General features: G+C 32.2%; 1 protein-coding gene across 1 annotated transcript; it reads right to left on the bottom strand.

Annotated features, from left to right (window-relative positions):
* Window positions 1–2,166: 2,166 nt before the first annotated feature.
* Window positions 2,167–14,282, bottom strand: LOC134281026 (uncharacterized). Its single transcript, XM_062763482.1, has 8 exons — window positions 14,259–14,282; window positions 13,733–13,852; window positions 11,524–11,595; window positions 11,313–11,435; window positions 11,005–11,070; window positions 9,507–9,665; window positions 3,140–3,189; window positions 2,167–2,208 (listed from the first exon to the last, which is right to left on the bottom strand). The coding sequence occupies exons 1-8, from the start codon at window positions 14,280–14,282 to the stop codon at window positions 2,190–2,192; spliced, it is 633 nt and encodes a 210-aa protein (XP_062619466.1). The 3' UTR covers window positions 2,167–2,189.
* Window positions 14,283–17,814: the final 3,532 nt, after the last annotated feature.

Genomic DNA, 17,814 nt, shown 5'->3' with positions numbered 1-17,814 from the left:
TGTCTTTGTTGAATGGTATTAAAACAACTTATAACAGAAAATGTTTTTTTTCTCTAGTTGCAAGACCCTTTCTTTTATACCAGAAGAGCTTATGCGATAGTAAAGTACTAGTATCTGTCATCTTTCTGTCTGTAGACAAATTTTCAAAATGCAAATCTTCCTACAGTTAAAAAAAAAATGGCTCACAAGCAGACTGCACTAAGATGCAGTATCCTGTTTTTCAGTTTTGGATTTCAAGGGTGTTCCATGGTTATTAAAATATTAATTTTCGTGAACTACTTGTCATACAGATTTGGTATGTTTTCAGTAAAGGAGAAAGTCCGAAAACTGTCCATTCTGTGAGAGAAAGAACTGTTCGAGGCCCGAAGGGCCGAGAATAGTTTTTTTCTCTCACAGAATGGAGAGTTTGAGGACTTTATCCTACTTAAAACATTTTCTCTTTTGTTAACTTAATATACTGTCCCAGGTGATAGTTATGTATTTACTATGAGTACGTAATAACACATTATCAAGAGAGTGAGGGGAGAAAACAATAGGGTATTGTTTAGCTTAATCGACAGTGCCAGGTAAATTTAGATTTAAATGATAGTTCCCTTGATTTCTGACCACTTCCCATGTAAAGCTTCATGAGTAAAGATGTCCTCATGGGATGAAGAAAGTAATACATATTTCTCCAAAATATATCTACAAAAATCTCTGTAGGTATACAAATTCTGAACCACCTGTTCAATAGTTACGGCCCAGGTTAAAGTTTTCTAAAAGTAGATCAAACTCTTAGGTCAAGGTCAAAGTTATTGGTATCCTAGGAAAGGCCTTGTCATAAAGATTACATATATGAAGCATGGAAGCCCTATATAAATCAATAAGTTATGACCAAGGCTAAAGTTTTTTTTTTAAAGTAGGTCAATCTATCAAGGTATCACTTGTCTACTGATTGGTCTGATATTAATAGAACATGTCATGCAAATAGACTACAAAAGAATTTTCTTTATCAGTTTTTTTATGTTGGTTAAAGAGGTTGCCATGGTTATTAAAATCAAAATTTCTTTAAAATTCTTTTAAAAGACTACATGTATCCCATTTACAGTTATTTGTCTGATTGCAATTAATCTTGAAAGAGACGAATCCACGGATCATTATACTGATTTCTGTTGCAAAGTTTCAAGTGCAGATGCCATTATTCTATTCCTCCGTCGTTAAAAGTACAATCTAGTAGAGACTCATAGTAGAGCTACAGTCCTGACAGAGACTTCTGGTTGATCTCTGACCTCGACCTTGGAGTTTGATTTGTATTTTAGAAACTTAAACCTTCGCCATAGCTGTAGGCAGCTACATGGAGGCATCCGTCGTGTTTTACAAACACATCTTTTGTTGTTGAAAACTCGAATTGACCCTTTTCGGTAGAGTCCTGTAATCTTTCGGGAAATAGTGGCAAAACTTGGATAAACTAACGTTTCAACTATTTGGATTATATACTGAGATTTATTTTAAAGGTTTTAAAATAAAAAAAATTTATTTTGAAGGTTTAACTCTCCGGTCAATATATATTTTTCGGAGAGTTCCAGTTCTGCAGCTCTACGAGACACACGACTTACCAATCGCTTTAATATTTAAAAGTACTTATATATCAAAAATAACAAAAAGTCATTTGTTGCTATGCAATTTATTAATGTTACAACGAAAAAATGTTAAAATAATTTTGAAAAGAGAAGACAACGGGGCTTTCAAACACCTCTGAATGGATGTATCAATTACAATTTACAGTTTTTTGACAGGAAACGGAAGTCCCATTCCTTTATATATAGGAATGGGCGTTTCCTGGTTGGTCGAAAGTTCCAAAAGTCGTGAAGTAATTTTGCTCTGGTAACTTGGCAGAACGATCTGTCTCGCCTACCTAGTTACCAGATAAAAAGACCAAAGAAGAATTTAGAAAAGATGAATTTTGTCAGCAATATTAGCCACAGAGCTTTTTCTCTGCTCTGTAAGCTTACATTCTGGTAAATTTTGAAGATATGTCCAAAAGAGAAGGAAAGAAATAAACTTAATGTTAAACCAAGATACTGGGTAAAATAGCTCGGGTGTCTTCTCTTTGGTTTCCAAATACAAAAATAAATAAATTAATTAATTAATTAAAAAAAAATTCTAAAATGGAAAAAAAAATTGAAACTCGGACGTCTAGATGGCAGCATTCAGTCTTCATTGCTTTTCCTACAAGTGCAAGTAATGTAAATTAATAATTTTGATGGCTTTGATGACAAGTTATATGACAGCTATACAAAAAGTTCGTGGATTATGCTTTTTTCCCTCCATTTGTTGAATGTCGGTTGATATACATGTTATCAAAAATTACTGGCCGTTTGGATAGTATTTAGAGGATATTCAACGCTTAATAGTTGAATATGGAATTTATTTCACGAGTGGGACAGGATTTTTTTGATATTTTCACGAGTGCGAAGCACGAGTGAAAATATCAAAAAATCCTGTCTCTCGACAGTTCTGGCAGATTCGCATGTTAGTATTACTGTTATTAAAATGTTATTTATTTATACATGCATGTATATACACAATTATATGTATGATTCTTAAAAATGCATTGATTTGCAAATTTTGCACATATTGAATACTTTGAATGTACATATTTAGCTGTGACCTAATTGAATTTTTGTAATTTATATGTAGGAAGAGGCCTAAAGCGTCATAAGTTTTCAGAACTTGTGCCCAATCCCTTTGTAATAAGAAATTACAATAAAATGTGTTCAAACCAAACGAAGGAGAACATAATACTAGGTAGAATATCAAGTTACAACATTTCACACTCAATCAAGGAGCACTTTTATGGGTGAAAGTAGATTTTCTTCTGTTTGCCTTGTTAAGCAATATTCATAAATCGGTAATTTAAAATAAAGCAAATTTCATTTAAAAGTGAAAATAATGAATAAATGAACAAACAAGATGGGTGATTTATAATTAGATGTTGGTTTTGGCAAGTAGATGTTCGGGGAATAATCCATATGCATCACACCTGAATATCGAGAACAAGCAAATTTTTAAGCATATGAAATGTTTGATTTCAAGCAATCGTTTGTATCAATGCATTAAAATAAAAGTTTTTTTTTAAACATTGTTCCCCTTCACTTACCCAACACAACAACACAATCTACGGAGAAAATTTCTCAGTCTCTTCATTTTCTGAAATATGTAAAAGGAACATTATTTTTTTTAAGTGGTAAACATCAGCTATTGAAAAAAAGACACCAAGTGTGAAATCCGACGTACGAGGGTTATTCAAAAAATCCGTGGACTACTGTCATATCATTTTATTTGACGTCATACACTGTATGTTATCCAAATTTGATAGAAATATTTTAACTATAAATCCAAAGGATTTTTATTATTATTTTTTTTTATACCACGTTATTTTCAAAACTTATCCAGATTTTTAAAATGCAAAAATCGGATTGCTCCATCCTGATTTTAAAAATGCAAAAATCGGATCGCGGAGCAGGTCAGAATTTAGTAAGTTACAAACAATACACTAAATAATGTCTGTAGTCATTTTCTCTGTAAAATGAAGCAAAACCGAAAAACAACCTAAACATTCAAAGAATGGAGGCGCACAAGGCGATGTCAATCCCCGCTCTGGAAAACACATTTCTCAAATCTAAAAGCTCGGAAGCCATATTTTTTTAAAATTATATTGTTTATATCATCTTTTACACATTTATTTCTGTATTTCATTGTTTTAATATTTTATTAATAATTTATTTTTTCACTCATGTTAAGATATGTGAAAACAAAAAGAAAAAGCTTCATGTATGATTCGAACTCTCTCCATAGTGCAGGGTTTGGCACAAGACTGAGGCCACAGTTTTTATATCTTTCGGTTTACGGATCCGCCGACCCGATTTTTTCAGGGTCTAGAAAATAAATATAATGGATTTTATCACTACTTTCGATAATTTTCCGGAAAATTCATGCCTGATCATCAGGGTTTTAATATTTATAATGCGTCTGAGTCCTAAACATGTATTAAATCATCTCATTCTTTCAAACGTTTCAGTGACTATAAACAGAAATGTGTAAACATGGCGGCAAGCATGTCTTTTTTCAAAGTGCAGTTAAAATGTCTTGGAGATAGCACCAGAAACTTTTCAGAGAAAATGAAAGAAGAGCAAACTATGGGAGATGCAATATTTCTTTTTCCCAAAGAGTCTTGTTTAAATCGTAATCTTCTATGATTTTTATGGAAATAAAAATAACCACCAAATATCAGCTGTTGACTGTTTCAATGACATAACTTCGCTATTTTTTCCCATTGGTAATATTTTTCTTCCAATTCAAAAATAAGGAATTAATATGTTGAAACTGGACAAAAATTGTAGAAATTGCACACAAAGACTGTGTACGTTTTTTTTAAACGAATTTCATTTCCAAAACCCAGACACATGCTAAATTTTGTGTGATAAGTGTATGAAAAAATCAATATGACCAGATAAATAGATCGTTTTCATGGTTATAGGTCCCAGATACATGACTTGTTGACATTCTACTTTATAAGTAGCTACAAGGTCATGTAATAAAAGGAAATAGGCAACAGTGTAGGGTTTCACTAAAAGAAGTAAAGATAATCTGTGACTTTGTCTTGATAATTAATATAATATAGTTTACAAGATTATGAATCTTAATCAAAGTAAATTAGTTGGTTTTTTGTAAAACAAAAAGTGAACATGTCATGTTCCCAATATTCTATGATCAACATCTTTAACATTTAAAAAGAGATTTTCTTAATGATTTCAAATAAGATCTGAAGTAAACCCTCTGCAGTAAAATCATTTTTAGTTCCTTTTATTTGATTCTCATTTACTACAAATAATTTTTCCAAATTTCAGGAAATGTTTCTAATTTTTACCAATTCAAAAGAAGGGTGGTGGTGTTTTTTGAAATTAGCGATGTTCCGTTTGAAAGAAGTTTCAAATTATTTTTATTTTTATTTTGTCACCACCCAATGGACATTTTGGTTGAAAAAATCCGTAAACCTAAAGATTAAATAACTTTGGCTTGACTGTGTTTTTTTTTCATTAAGGTAAGGTTTGCGTTAACAGGGAGATAACTCTTGCGAATCACCAAAGCGTTTGAAACAGGCAAATTTAAACTAGCGATGCTAAGCATCTCCGTGACGAATTTCCTCTGTCATACTTGATGTTTGTTGTCATTTAATGTTAGGACTAAAATCGAAGGACGTTTTCAGGAGAAAGTCTTATAACAAATCAAAGCATGGGAATCTTGGAAGCCTTTGAAATTAGCGTGATGCATGTGGATGAACCAATAACGGAGGACTTGTTTATTTTCGATACGAAACGTGGCAAGTTGCACGGCAATGCCGATCAGAAGAAAGTAATTGACGCATTGTGCTGATGTGTGTTTTTCGCTTCACCACTACACTAAAATTTTAAGTGAGAATGGGAAAGAAAAAAGAAAAGACCTTAGAGTATCCTGTAAAGTATTACATGTATGCTATATGCAGTCCGAACCGGGAAGAAAAGTCACGGTGCATTTGACCATGTCTAATGATGATGTTGACAGTTTGATTGTTGATAGTTTCATCAGGTAATTATTTAACTTTTCATTTTACTGAAAGTTATGAATAATCTACTGACTAAAAACGATGAATAAACGGTACAATGATGTCAGGATGTGACTAATATCCCAACATTGCCAAAAAAAATTTAAAAATGCATTTATTCAAGAAATTATGGAAAATAAAATCCTTGCTGTTTAGGCCTCAGAACAGGTATACAATTGTTCAAGTTACCTTTTTAAATGAGGTTTGATTTTAATTAATATCCCATTTTCTAATTAATAAAAAGAGATACAGATTGTGCATGACAAGAACATTAATTTTCTTGATCAAGCATTTGAATTTCACTAATTCAATCTGTAAATTTTACAATAATTTCATATTGATTCTTCATTCATTATATTGGAAAATTCATTTCATTGAGAAAATGAAACTCAGTGCAATTCCTCATGCTATTCAAAAAATGGAATTCCTTAAATGTTATTGTAAAAATGAACACATGTGATTTCAGATCATGGGTCATTAATTGGAATAGATAAAAACCAAAAAAGTACTTTAGTGTTTCCTAAAAAGATTTGCGCCATCAATCAAAGTAGAGGTCATCCCATATCAGCTCAAGAATATTAAAGAAAGTTGGATGGACCAAGCTAAGATGTTGAACATGTTGAACCAGACATGGCAAAATCAATGGAGATTTGGAGAAGAAGTTCTGACTTGTTATACCCAATGCATATTTATGTATGTCTATAGATTATAAAAGAAAATTTAATGTTCAACAACATCCTTATCTAGTAAATACATGCTGTTTTCCATATATTTAGAAAAGATGTGTATCATTATGCGATAATTGCAGTTCATGCTCAGCTTGTCCATCTTTGAATTTGTTTTCAGTAAAATAAATGTATACTACATAGGTATTAATTGAAGGTTGCTTTTGTCTATACTTACATGTAACAAATTTCTTAAAAGGGTTTGTAAAATTGCAAGGAAATTAATACATGAACAATTAAGATTAATATTTTTATTCATTAAATTTTGTTCTTACCAGGACCTAATATGCTCAAATAAGTATTTCTGAAAACTGACGAGTTTTGTATATAAAGCTGCAATGAACATGTATAATTATATCTACTGTAACAGTTTAAAACATGACACTTGGCAATTGTAAGGTTGTTAATTTAGTAGGAATGATAAGACCAATTTAGTAAACTAATAAAATTAATTTGTTTTCACAAATACATGTAGTTTATTTTAAAATTGTTTACATTTATGATCTTTTAAATTTTTTTCATGTATTTTGATTTAAAAAGCAGAAAATTTTGTTATATTTAAACTATTATTTCATGGATATCAAGAAAATATATCTATCACTGTAGCATTGTTTCTTTTTACCTGTTCTTTGACAAATATTTTAATCATAATGACAGTGTTATGTCATTTTGCAAAGTTTGCCTTTTCTCTGAAATCAGAAGTACTCTGTAAACTCATTATTAAAGTATGAATTGATGTCACTTAGAATTCATCTTTATTTTGTTCTTTCTGATATTTCAATTTAGATTCTAAGACTATCTAATCCAATGATTGAGCTAATGTCCATGAAGTGTAGAAATAGGCCATCTTTAAAAAATGTTTGGTTGTCGGCCTCTCCAGACCGACTGACTAAAATGACCAGACTGAAAACTTTTTTTCAATGCAGGGCAGTATTTTTTTCTTTTTATTCCTTTTATCCCCCTTAAAAAATGTTGTTGAAGATTTCCTCTCCTACTGACCCAATAATTTTACCCTGAGTCATGAGATGGCAAACAAACATTACTTTAAAGATAGCATTTCTACTCTTCCAAGTAAAGAAATAATTACTAATTATAAGTCGGTTGTAAATAAGCACATTTTAGCTGACCTAATATAAACCATTCTTTCTATAGCTCGGACACATAGTTTGGAACCAGAAATTGACTCCCAAAAAAACGACTTATAGGCGAGTATATACGGTAATTTAATTACAGAAACAGCAGCTTCGTGGATGCAATGCTTACAACATTTCACTCAAAAAATGGCATACATGTATAATGACAGTCACCAACCATAACTGAATAAAGGTATTTTGCTACAAAGATGTCTAGAAGTTACTACATGTTGGAATAACTAATCAGCATGAGGTCAAATTTATAGGCTTTTAATTAGTTTAGTTGCAACATGTTCTGAAGTATGTTTATATACATATACATGTACTTCTAAAGGTGTTGCAGTATAATTCATGGACAATTTCATCAGAATATTCAGATGTAAAGATTGCCATAAATACTAGAGTTCTTCCATGGAATAAATTTTTAGACCATCATGTAGCACAGGAAGAGTTTTATTTTGAATATTTTTGGTCAAGTTATGCCTAAAAACAATATAAAAAATAACATTAGTCTTTAACATTCACCATGACAAGGTGATATCAATGTTGTCTTTAAAATTGTAGAAAAAGCCTGATTTTTATGTTCCGAACCCATAATATAGCCCCTGTTTCCATGGAAATAATATTGGGGACATACATATTTTTTTAGTTCAAATTAATGAAAATGATCAAATTAATAACTTCATGGATTTTGATGGAATCGGTGGATATGTAAAACGTTGGTTTTTATATTTTTGTTGCCATGGCAACGGTTTCACTTTATCAAGGAAAATTGAAAAATCTTCTTTTTTACCCAAATTTTCACATTTCTGATAAAGGAAAATTAAACGTTTAAATAATAGAAGCATGAATTATACTAATTCCGGTCATTTTGATAATAAAAGTTTGATAATTTATAAAATAAATCAATTTTTTCAATGAAAATAATATTCGAGGTGAAATATGAAATACGTTAAATTTGGCGTCTTTTACTCAAAAAATGAGACGGGCAATATCTTTGAAAATCATATTAAATAATGAAGCTAATCTCCCTGAATAAATTGATATATAGCATGTGTGCATATTAAAAAAAATATTTGTTGGAGGGAGACGCAAACCTTACCTTAAAAAGTAATCACTTTGTCTATCCGTCTAAAGACTGACTGTGTTAACCACTACGCTACGAAGTATATGCGTTATCGATGTCTGTCAGTGTGATTTAAATGAACGGGTTTGTTGAAGCGTACATTTTTTTCAGAAAAGTTCGATTTTTTTATAGAATGGGTTCAGATTCCATTGTTTGAAGAAATGAAATGGATTTCACATTTACGTTTCTATCATTTAAGCGTAAACGAAAAAGAGACACTTGACCCATTCATGTTCAAAATTCATTTTTTATGGCTTTAGTAAACCCATTTCCCACTAAATGTCCTTAACTGTCAACTTTGAAAAAAAGACTGTCAAATGTTAAGTCGTTCAGTAAAATAAAATAATAAAATATTTTGAAGATGGCATTACTGAGAACATGATGTTAGAAAAATATAACTTTTCCATTAATATTGAAAATTGAGAAACATATTTTCTCAGAGCGGGGAATTGTACACCCTCTTTCTTTAGAATTGTTACATCGATTAGTGTTCCAAATTATGGAATGGTTTAGAAAATTAACTGATCTTGAGTAATTGAAAAAATATATTGATTAAAAAAAATTTCTGCTGACATTATATAATTTGAACTTCATTGTTGGAAATAATATATATCATTTGGTCATTTTATTTAACACGCTACATGGACAACCCCATTTTCCACAAAAAAATGTTAAAATGAAACGTAGTATTAATTTGGGAAAAAGATAGCTGTTGTTGCAAATAATTTGTGTTCAGTAAATTCATCTTCGCCATGATTAAAAAGAATAGAGCTTCCATGGCAATATTGTTTACACATGGTCTTTGAAAGATAGATTATCGAACGAAAGAAATTATTGGGAGATTAAAAGAAAGCAAGTCAGCAAATCTGATATGAGATTTCATTTGAATAGAAACATACCCCAACACGTTTTGGTTTCTTCTCTTCAACGTTAACATTCTCGCCATCAGTGTTGCCACCAGTGTCGCAATCAGTGTTTCCACCAGTGTTGCCACCAGTGTCGCAATCAGTGTTGCCACCAGTGTTGACATCTTTAACCCATTTGATGACGGGTGGAACCTAGATGTTGTGAAGTACATTTATTAGTTGCATAAAAAGGAAACTTCTCCTATTCTTATTTCAAAATGGGTGATGGAGGGGGTGAATTTTTAACTATTTGGCTCACTTGAGCTGAGAGGTCAATGAGCTATTCTGATCACTTTGTCTGTAGTCAGTTTGTCTAGCTGTCCGTCCGTCTGTAAACTTTTCACATTTTCGAGTTCTTCTCCATAACCACTGGGCCAATTTCAACCAAACTTGCCACAAGCATCCTTGGGTACAGGGGATTCAAGTTCGTTCAAATAATGGGTTATGCCCACATTCAAGGGGAGAAAATTAAGAAATAGTGAAAATTTGGTTGTTATGTATGTTTTAAAAATCTTCATCTTAAGAACCACTGGGTTGGGTAAGATGAAAGAAACGTGGAAGCATTCTCAGATAGTGTAGATTCAAGTTTAGTTTAAATCATGACCCCCAAGGGTAGGGTGGAGCCACAATGGACAATCAAAGTTTTACATGGGAATACTCAGTATACAGGAAAACCTTTAAACATCATCTTCTCAAGAACAACAAAGCCATGATTGACCATATTTATACGGAAGCATCCTCAGGTAGTGTAGATTCAAGTTTATTCAAATCATACTAGTAACCTCCGGGGATAGGGTGGGACCAAAATGGACGATCAAAGTTTATCTTCTTCTCTAGACAACAAATTCATTAGTGGTCATATTCATATGGAAGCAACATCAGGTAGTGTAGATTCAAATTTCTTCAAATCCTGACCCCAGAGGGTAGGGTGTGGCCATAAAGGACAAATTAAATTTAACATAGGAATGTCTAGGAAAAATCTTTTAAAAAATCTCCTCAAAAACAACAAAGCCGTGATTGATCATATTTATATAGGGAAGCATCCTCAGGTAGCGTAGATTCAAGTTTGTTCAAATCATGACCCCCAGAGCTAGGGTGGGGCAAAAATGAAAGTCACAAACTTGTATGGAAAAAAGCTATACAGTAAGTCAAAGAAATATGTAAACATCCTTGGTAGATTCATGTTAATTCAAATCATCCCCCCTTCGTCTTTTTAGTGGTAAGTTGGGACCACATGATTGATTTTTGCTTTTTCTAGCCACAGTGCTCAGGTGAGCGATGTGCCCATGGGCCTCTTGTTTTATAAACAAACCAAATTTATGCTACAAAAAAGTGGGCATGTGAACGTACATGACTATACATTACAATTACATTTTAAAATAATAATGAAGTGTTTTATATTTGAGTAAAAAGTTGGAGGGTTGCATGTTCCACACGCCGTGCTTTTTAAAATTTAGTTAAAGAAATGCTACTTTAAATGATAAATTAATACTTTTCCGGCACTCCTCCTCAAACAATGGCAACAACACAAGTACTTGATCCCTGAGCAACAATTGCACTGCAAAAAAGTTTTTAAAAGCTCACAGAACTTCCACTGAATATCTATTATTACGATATATTGAAAAAAAATTAGTCTTTCGGGTTTTCTTTGTTAACACAAAATATTTTTTTATCGATTTTGCACAATGCAGGCTTTTTAATGCATTGAATATGATATTGAAATATAAGATAATCTTGTGAGTTTTGGATTTAATTTAATTGTTAACGCAAAATTTTCATCGATTATGCACAATGCCATACTTGTATATATGTGTCCGGACCTTCTGACCAGTCCGACCCGGAATCGGAAATTTCTTCCTCCGAGCCGGACCGGAAGACCCCGTACCGTCTATCGTCCGTACTCACTCGGAACACCTTGTTTTCCTGTGATGTAAAATATAGTTTGCATTTGATGATAGATTTGAAATTCATCAGAATTTTTTTCTTTAAAAATTTGAATAATTTCACATACATTTATAGTTCCAATCTTTGGGCTAAATCTGAAGGGGGCCCTGTGTTCATCTGCCCTCTTCGAGTTGAAAGGCTACAAAAAACAAAAATCCACATTAATATTAAATAACAAAGTTCCCAAATGAAAGTATTTGGAACCAATTTTTTTTTAAATCGTATATGAGATTTTTTAGAATAAATTCACGAAAGGCAATAATTTTATAATGCTCTGCATCTTTGGAAAATGTTTTAATATCTTTAGAAAAGCAGGAAGGTCATTAATCGACAAAGGTAACAGATAACTAAAGCGGATCCAGGACCGGCGCGCCGGGCATGCCCCCCCCCCCCCCCCGTTTGAAATTTTTGTATGTAAAACTTACATGTCAATTATCTTAAAATGAAGGAAAAATCATCTCTTATTTGTATACGAATTTTTCAGCTTCACCCTAGGACCCCCACCACGGCCTTGTCTTAGACCCACTGGGGGCTTCAGTGCAGCACCAGACCCCCTACCTTCTACTCCCCTTACAAAATCCCTGGTTCCGTCACAAGATAATACATATAAAGCGTATCATTTCGTACTAAAAAATTTCCCACCTACTGGATGTTAACCTGTAGCTAGTCAGTTTAATCATTGAAAGTACTTGACTTGTCAAATGCGTGTTCATGTTTGATGATAATTGGTTGTTATGAATTTAAAATTACATGTAATTATATTCATATTCCTAATGTACTACTAAAATTATATCGTTAAACTCTTGATACCCATGTTTGTCGATATATTCGTACATGCAAGACTAAAATGCCCCCCTTCATCTCCTTCTCACCGGCAAAAGCTTAAACCAGAAGTCTCTGTCGAGACTGTAGCTCTACTGATTTGTACTTATAATAAAGGAAGAGAAAAGTAGCAGTTGGGACTTAAAATTTTACAAAAGCAATAAATAGAATAATGATCCTTGAGTATACGTCTCTTTCTGTGACAAGATGACAAGACTGCAATAAGACTACAACTGTAAGAGTAGCTTTTAATAAAACTTTACAGAATTTTCAATTTTAGTTACCATGGCAACATCAATCATCAAAATCAAAAACACAAAACTCATAATTATGCTTTTAATAAAACTTTACAGAATTTTCAATTTTAGTTACCATGGCAACATCAATCATCAAAATCAAAAACACAAAACTCATAATTATGTAACTCAGTGTAGTCTACTCGCATGCCAAATTATATCATAATCAGATTAAAACTATTTTTGGAGTATCATTTTGAAAGTATTTCACAGATATTTCTACTTTTAGAAACCACAGCAACATCTTTCATTTAAATCAAAAACTGATAAACAGAATTATGTATTTTAGTGTAGTCTACTTGTGTGCCATGTTATATTAAAATCAGACCAAAACTGTAGGAGGAGTAAGCATTTTAAAAGTATTTCACAGAATTTTCTATTTTTAGTAACCACAGCAACACCTTTCATCGAAATCAAAAAACCTATAAATAGAATTATGTATCTTAGTTTAATCTACTTGTGAGCCAAGTTATTTTGAAATCAGACCAAAACTGTAGGAGGAGTAGCATTTTGAAAAAAAATGTTTACATACAGACGGACAGCTAGACGGACGGACGACGGACGCATTACTACATGTATCGCATAAGCTTCTGATCTGAGCTTTGACCAGTAGAGCTAAAAAAAAAACTTTGTACAAAGAGTTCGTTCGATTCTTGAAATACATGTAAGGAATTCTTGTGCTGATTTCTTTTCCATGGTTAGTTTCAATAATTCATTTAAGTGTCTTTAATGTACTCTTTGATTTCGAAGAAAATTTATTATAATGCATTTTCACGTTACGGCTAATTAAGGAATATACTGAATATTGGACAAATACAGGGTACAAGTACATAATATTATTATCCTTTCTCAGCAGAGTTGATCGTTAATTTCTTCTGTCAATCTATGGCTTTGACTCAGCCTTGGAATACAAAGCCACTTTGGTGTCCAAAAAGTTTAACCCCCCCCTTTCCCTCCTAAAAAATAGTAGGCAGAAGACAGAAATATATACTTTAGATGTATAAGGATCACCTAAGTATTCCGAATTCATAAGGCACATATTTAAAAATACTCTCCATTATTTTCTTGAAAAATGCTAAATAGGATGGATATGGTTCATACACTGTTATGACTATAATCTAAGTATATATACAATCTCTAACTATCAAATACAAAAACCTTTTCCTCTTTTATTCTGTTTTTGACCGTTGCCAGTAGTTGTCTTCCGGTTGTGATATTCTCCTCGGGAACTACAGCTTCTTCCTCGGAACTTAAAGTCTCATCGCTAAGATCTTCAGGCTTAAAAGAAAAACAAGACATTGTCAAAGTGATTACTGTATACCGGGTTAATTTTGCCTCGTGTTATTTTCGCCCTTTCACACTTGCGCAAACAATTTTGTCCATATTTAAATTCGCCCAGTCAAAATTTGTTTAAGAAATTATACTGTATTCTTTGAATTGATTATTCGTCCAGTTTCAAGTTTGCCCAAATGTGGTTATAGGGCGAAAGGGGCGAAAATAAAACAGGCCGAAATTTTCCCTGTATACATATTTGAAATCATTTTAGATTCATTATCTATGAAAACATTTCATCTCCATGTTTAATTTCGCCATCTCCCTTATATCTCTAAATACGCTGTCTATCTGTTTGCATTAGCTTAAAATTTAGTGATATATTACGAGATATATACATATAACAAATTACTATCCCTGAAATATCACTGATCATTTTTACTATTTCAAGGCGGAAAGTCAGAAACAATATATTTATTAGTGAATTCTTGACAACTCACAGATGCTTGTTGATCACCCTTTTTGAATACACACCTCTGATCTAAGGAAACTAAGGATTATTTTATTTGTCACTTCTTTCAAAAATAAATCCTCTAGATAGTAGTACATATTTTTACAATGTATTCCACATGGAAAAAAGAAGAAAGGTTTATTTTAAAACCATACCCGCGGTATGACATATATTTTTAATAGGGTAACGCTGCCAAAGATATTAATTTTTAGGGCATCAGCCTTCTCCCCGATTTTAGCCCACTCTCTACTGTAGCAACATGATAGCTCTCTGGTTGTCTATCCCATTTTTTGTGTATGAATGTGGATCGTTTAATGTAAAATACGTTACCGGAATATATGCTGTGTAGTCCCGTACGTACGGGCGCTCCTCTTCTGGGGTCATTGGGACTTTGAACCTGACTTTTTTGGTTCCACATTTCAGGGGAAAGATAATGGATTTCCTTGATGCCTATGAATAAAGCCAAACATATATAATAAGGAATACTTTAAAATATTGACTACACTTTTGCCATTTCGGCACCATTCCCCAAGTCCAAAGGAGAAGTTGGTACACGTGTATGAAACTGCACGGGATGAAACTATTACTACCAACTGCTTAAGTTAACCCAAAACTTGATTATTACAATGCAAACAAGGCACATGTACATGTATATCCAAACTTTCCATTACATTTTAAAAAAATTGTGAGGCATGCATTTCAAATGATGTATAAAATTGAGTAATTTTTCACAAGTTCATCTAATAAAAGCGCAAAAACGTCGAAATAAAGATATATTAATTAAGTATTTTTTGAAATCATTTAATACAATTTGAATGAAGTGACCCAAAGTCCGTACAGTGGTGTTTCATCTGGGACTGCTTTCCAAATCCCCATTATGAAATAGAGCCTAAACTCATTCCGAAGCTTGCACGCATCCTGTGACTGAAAACTTTCTTACATTGTATTTCCTTTTATTTTCTTAAGTTCATGTGTATTCAGTAAGTGGTTATATTCACAAAGTCCAGTCATTGCTGAGAAGAAAAGAAATTAAACAAAATCCTGATTTACTCACCATTTCTGTATTTTCAGCACAAGATTACAGTACTGCTCTGTCTTATTGATAAACAAAAGTAATTGTGACGTCATAGTAATTTAAGAACGTCATAATGTTTGACCTTGTCTTAGTGAGGGTGAAATACCACAGTTAATTAAACTCATGCAAATTATTAGCATACAGATACATTATTTAATTTTCCCAAAAGTTGTTAGCAATTTATCTATTTTCAATTCTCAGAAAAGTACAGAATACATTTTAAGGGGAAATCATAAAAGTTAGCATTGGATATATTTACACGTATATGATGCAATCTTGCTACATTTTTCGAACGGTAAAAGGTGAAAGATGCATAATATTTATCTTATCGAGTTGCTTTACTGTATTTGATACTAGATAAAATCCCGCGGGAAATTAATTTATAGTTACAACTACCGACAGAAAATATATTGCTCTTTCTACTGAAAGTCTTTAGCTTATAGAAGGAATACTTGGGTCAAAATCCCTCATAAATCCGCCCCCCCCCCCCAAAAAAAATACTATTTGTTTCCTGTCACCCGATCTACCCTACATTTTACCCTCCGACCCTAAAAGTTTTTTTTTTTTTAATTTTCATTTTTTTGGTGGCTATTTTCTTGAAATACTTTAGTCGACCAACAATATTTTCAGATCTAATACATCACAAGTGTACAGGATACCTTTACTTTAAAAAATCTTTAACAAACGTTTTTACTTTTTTAGTAAACTGTTAACATACAGTTTTCTTGTTATTACATGCTATAAAAATAATTTTTTTTCTCTCAAAATAATTTTCCCCTTCCCTACCTACCCTTTTTTTTTTGGGGGGGGGGGGTCAGGGGACAGGAAACAACAGTATATTTTCTTTGGGCCTAAAGTAGATGCACATCTCTCATTAGTTGAAGGCGAAAGGGATATATTTTAATCACTTTTTGTAATCATTTGTGTATGTTCTTCATCATATTAAAGATTGAAAACATCGTGACAAAGACTTCTGAAAAATATTTACAAATGTAGGGTGTAAAATTGACAACAACAAAATTGAACTAATTTGCCCATTTTCTTTTCAATGTGGACTTATCTTTTATGTCAGTTGAATAAAAAAGAAATTATTCTTGAGACTGAAATAATGCTTGATATTGTTCAGTTAATAAAGTCTATAAACGACGATGTTTGAAGATCGAAGTTGTTTTGTGATTTTTCATATTCTCCTCTTGACAAGTGCCCCTAAATATAATTGAAAAAGTGTAGTTGCACATAGTTTTACATCGATGATTTTTTTTTTTATGAGCAAATGCTGTAAAGTAGGATGTCTTTTTATTTATTTATTTTGCTTTGAAAATAGCCTGAAATAAAAATGAGTCAACTATTTCAAATTTGAATATCTTGACGTGCTTTCCTTGCATGGGCGTTTTTAAATATAATTGTGAAAGATTTTTCTTAAATGTGAAATTTTGCTTCCGGCCGCTTTGATGCTTTGCATCAATTCTACTTGTTAATGCCGGTCTTTTGTTTCAGGAAAAATATTTTGAAGGGCGATAACAGAAAGATAACTCTTGTTGAATGATGCATATTATTTTACAAGCACAGAAAACAATTTTTAAATATTCTGATTTAAAAAGCAACGTTTCAATCTTTTCTAATGAGAATTAGACAGGTATGAATGTAAATATTATTTCTTTATATACCTCATATTTCTAATTTTACTGTGAGATAAAAAATAATTAATCTTTTTATTTACCATATAAAATTTTCTTCACATCATGTTTTGACATATTCATTTCTGAAAAAGTAAGCAACGCTTCATACTTTAAACTATTTTCCATATGAATTTAATCCTATAATTGTTTATGAAAATCAGTGTTTGGAATTTAAAACAAAAAATCGTGAAATTTGGAGCAGAGGGATATTGCTCCTTAAGCACTGAGCTCACTAAATGATACCCCCGTCTCTCCTCTAATTATAATGGCGAAGTCCATGCTCTGCTCTGGGAGACCCGAAATAAGTGTCAGATCAAAAAGTAAAATAGGGGGTGCACAATGGCATCGGCATTATGTACAAAAGAATCTGTGAAAGTTAAAGCATCATTAAAATTTATTCTGTTCATGTATAGACTGGAACCCCAAAACCTAACAGTCGGACGGACGTACTCACAGACGGAAGGACGGACATCCCGATCATTATAAACCCTCCCACTTTTCAAGCGGCGGGTATAATTATACATGTATACCCTGCCACTTTTCAAGAGGGGGACATAAAAAGGTGATGCATTAAGTCCTGTTACTTGAGAATTTATCAAATAAATATGGAGACATACATGTACATATTCTTTGTTTTGCAATTTTAATTAGAAGAGAAAGGATGGAAGCCATTCAAAAGTCTCAAATATTGTTATTATTTAAT

This window comes from Saccostrea cucullata, unplaced genomic scaffold (genome assembly GCF_032062105.1).
Source record: "Saccostrea cucullata isolate Sc308-1 unplaced genomic scaffold, CSIRO_AGI_Scuc_v1 ctg77, whole genome shotgun sequence".
Lineage (NCBI taxonomy): Eukaryota > Metazoa > Mollusca > Bivalvia > Ostreida > Ostreidae > Saccostrea > Saccostrea cuccullata.
This window is presented reverse-complemented; position numbering and strand designations above follow the sequence as displayed.

What these genes read in the sequence shown, in the direction of transcription:
- LOC134281026 (XM_062763482.1), bottom strand. Translation starts at nt 14,282, where the DNA reads ATGATCAGTGATATTTCAGGGATA. An exon ending in ACAGAATAAAAGAGGAAAAG is followed by an intron (nt 11,596 to 13,732) that starts GTTTTTGTATTT and finishes TGTTTTTTGTAG; the next exon opens with CCTTTCAACTCGAAGAGGGC. An exon ending in AGAAACCAAAACGTGTTGGG is followed by an intron (nt 3,190 to 9,506) that starts GTATGTTTCTAT and finishes TACATATTTCAG; the next exon opens with AAAATGAAGAGACTGAGAAA.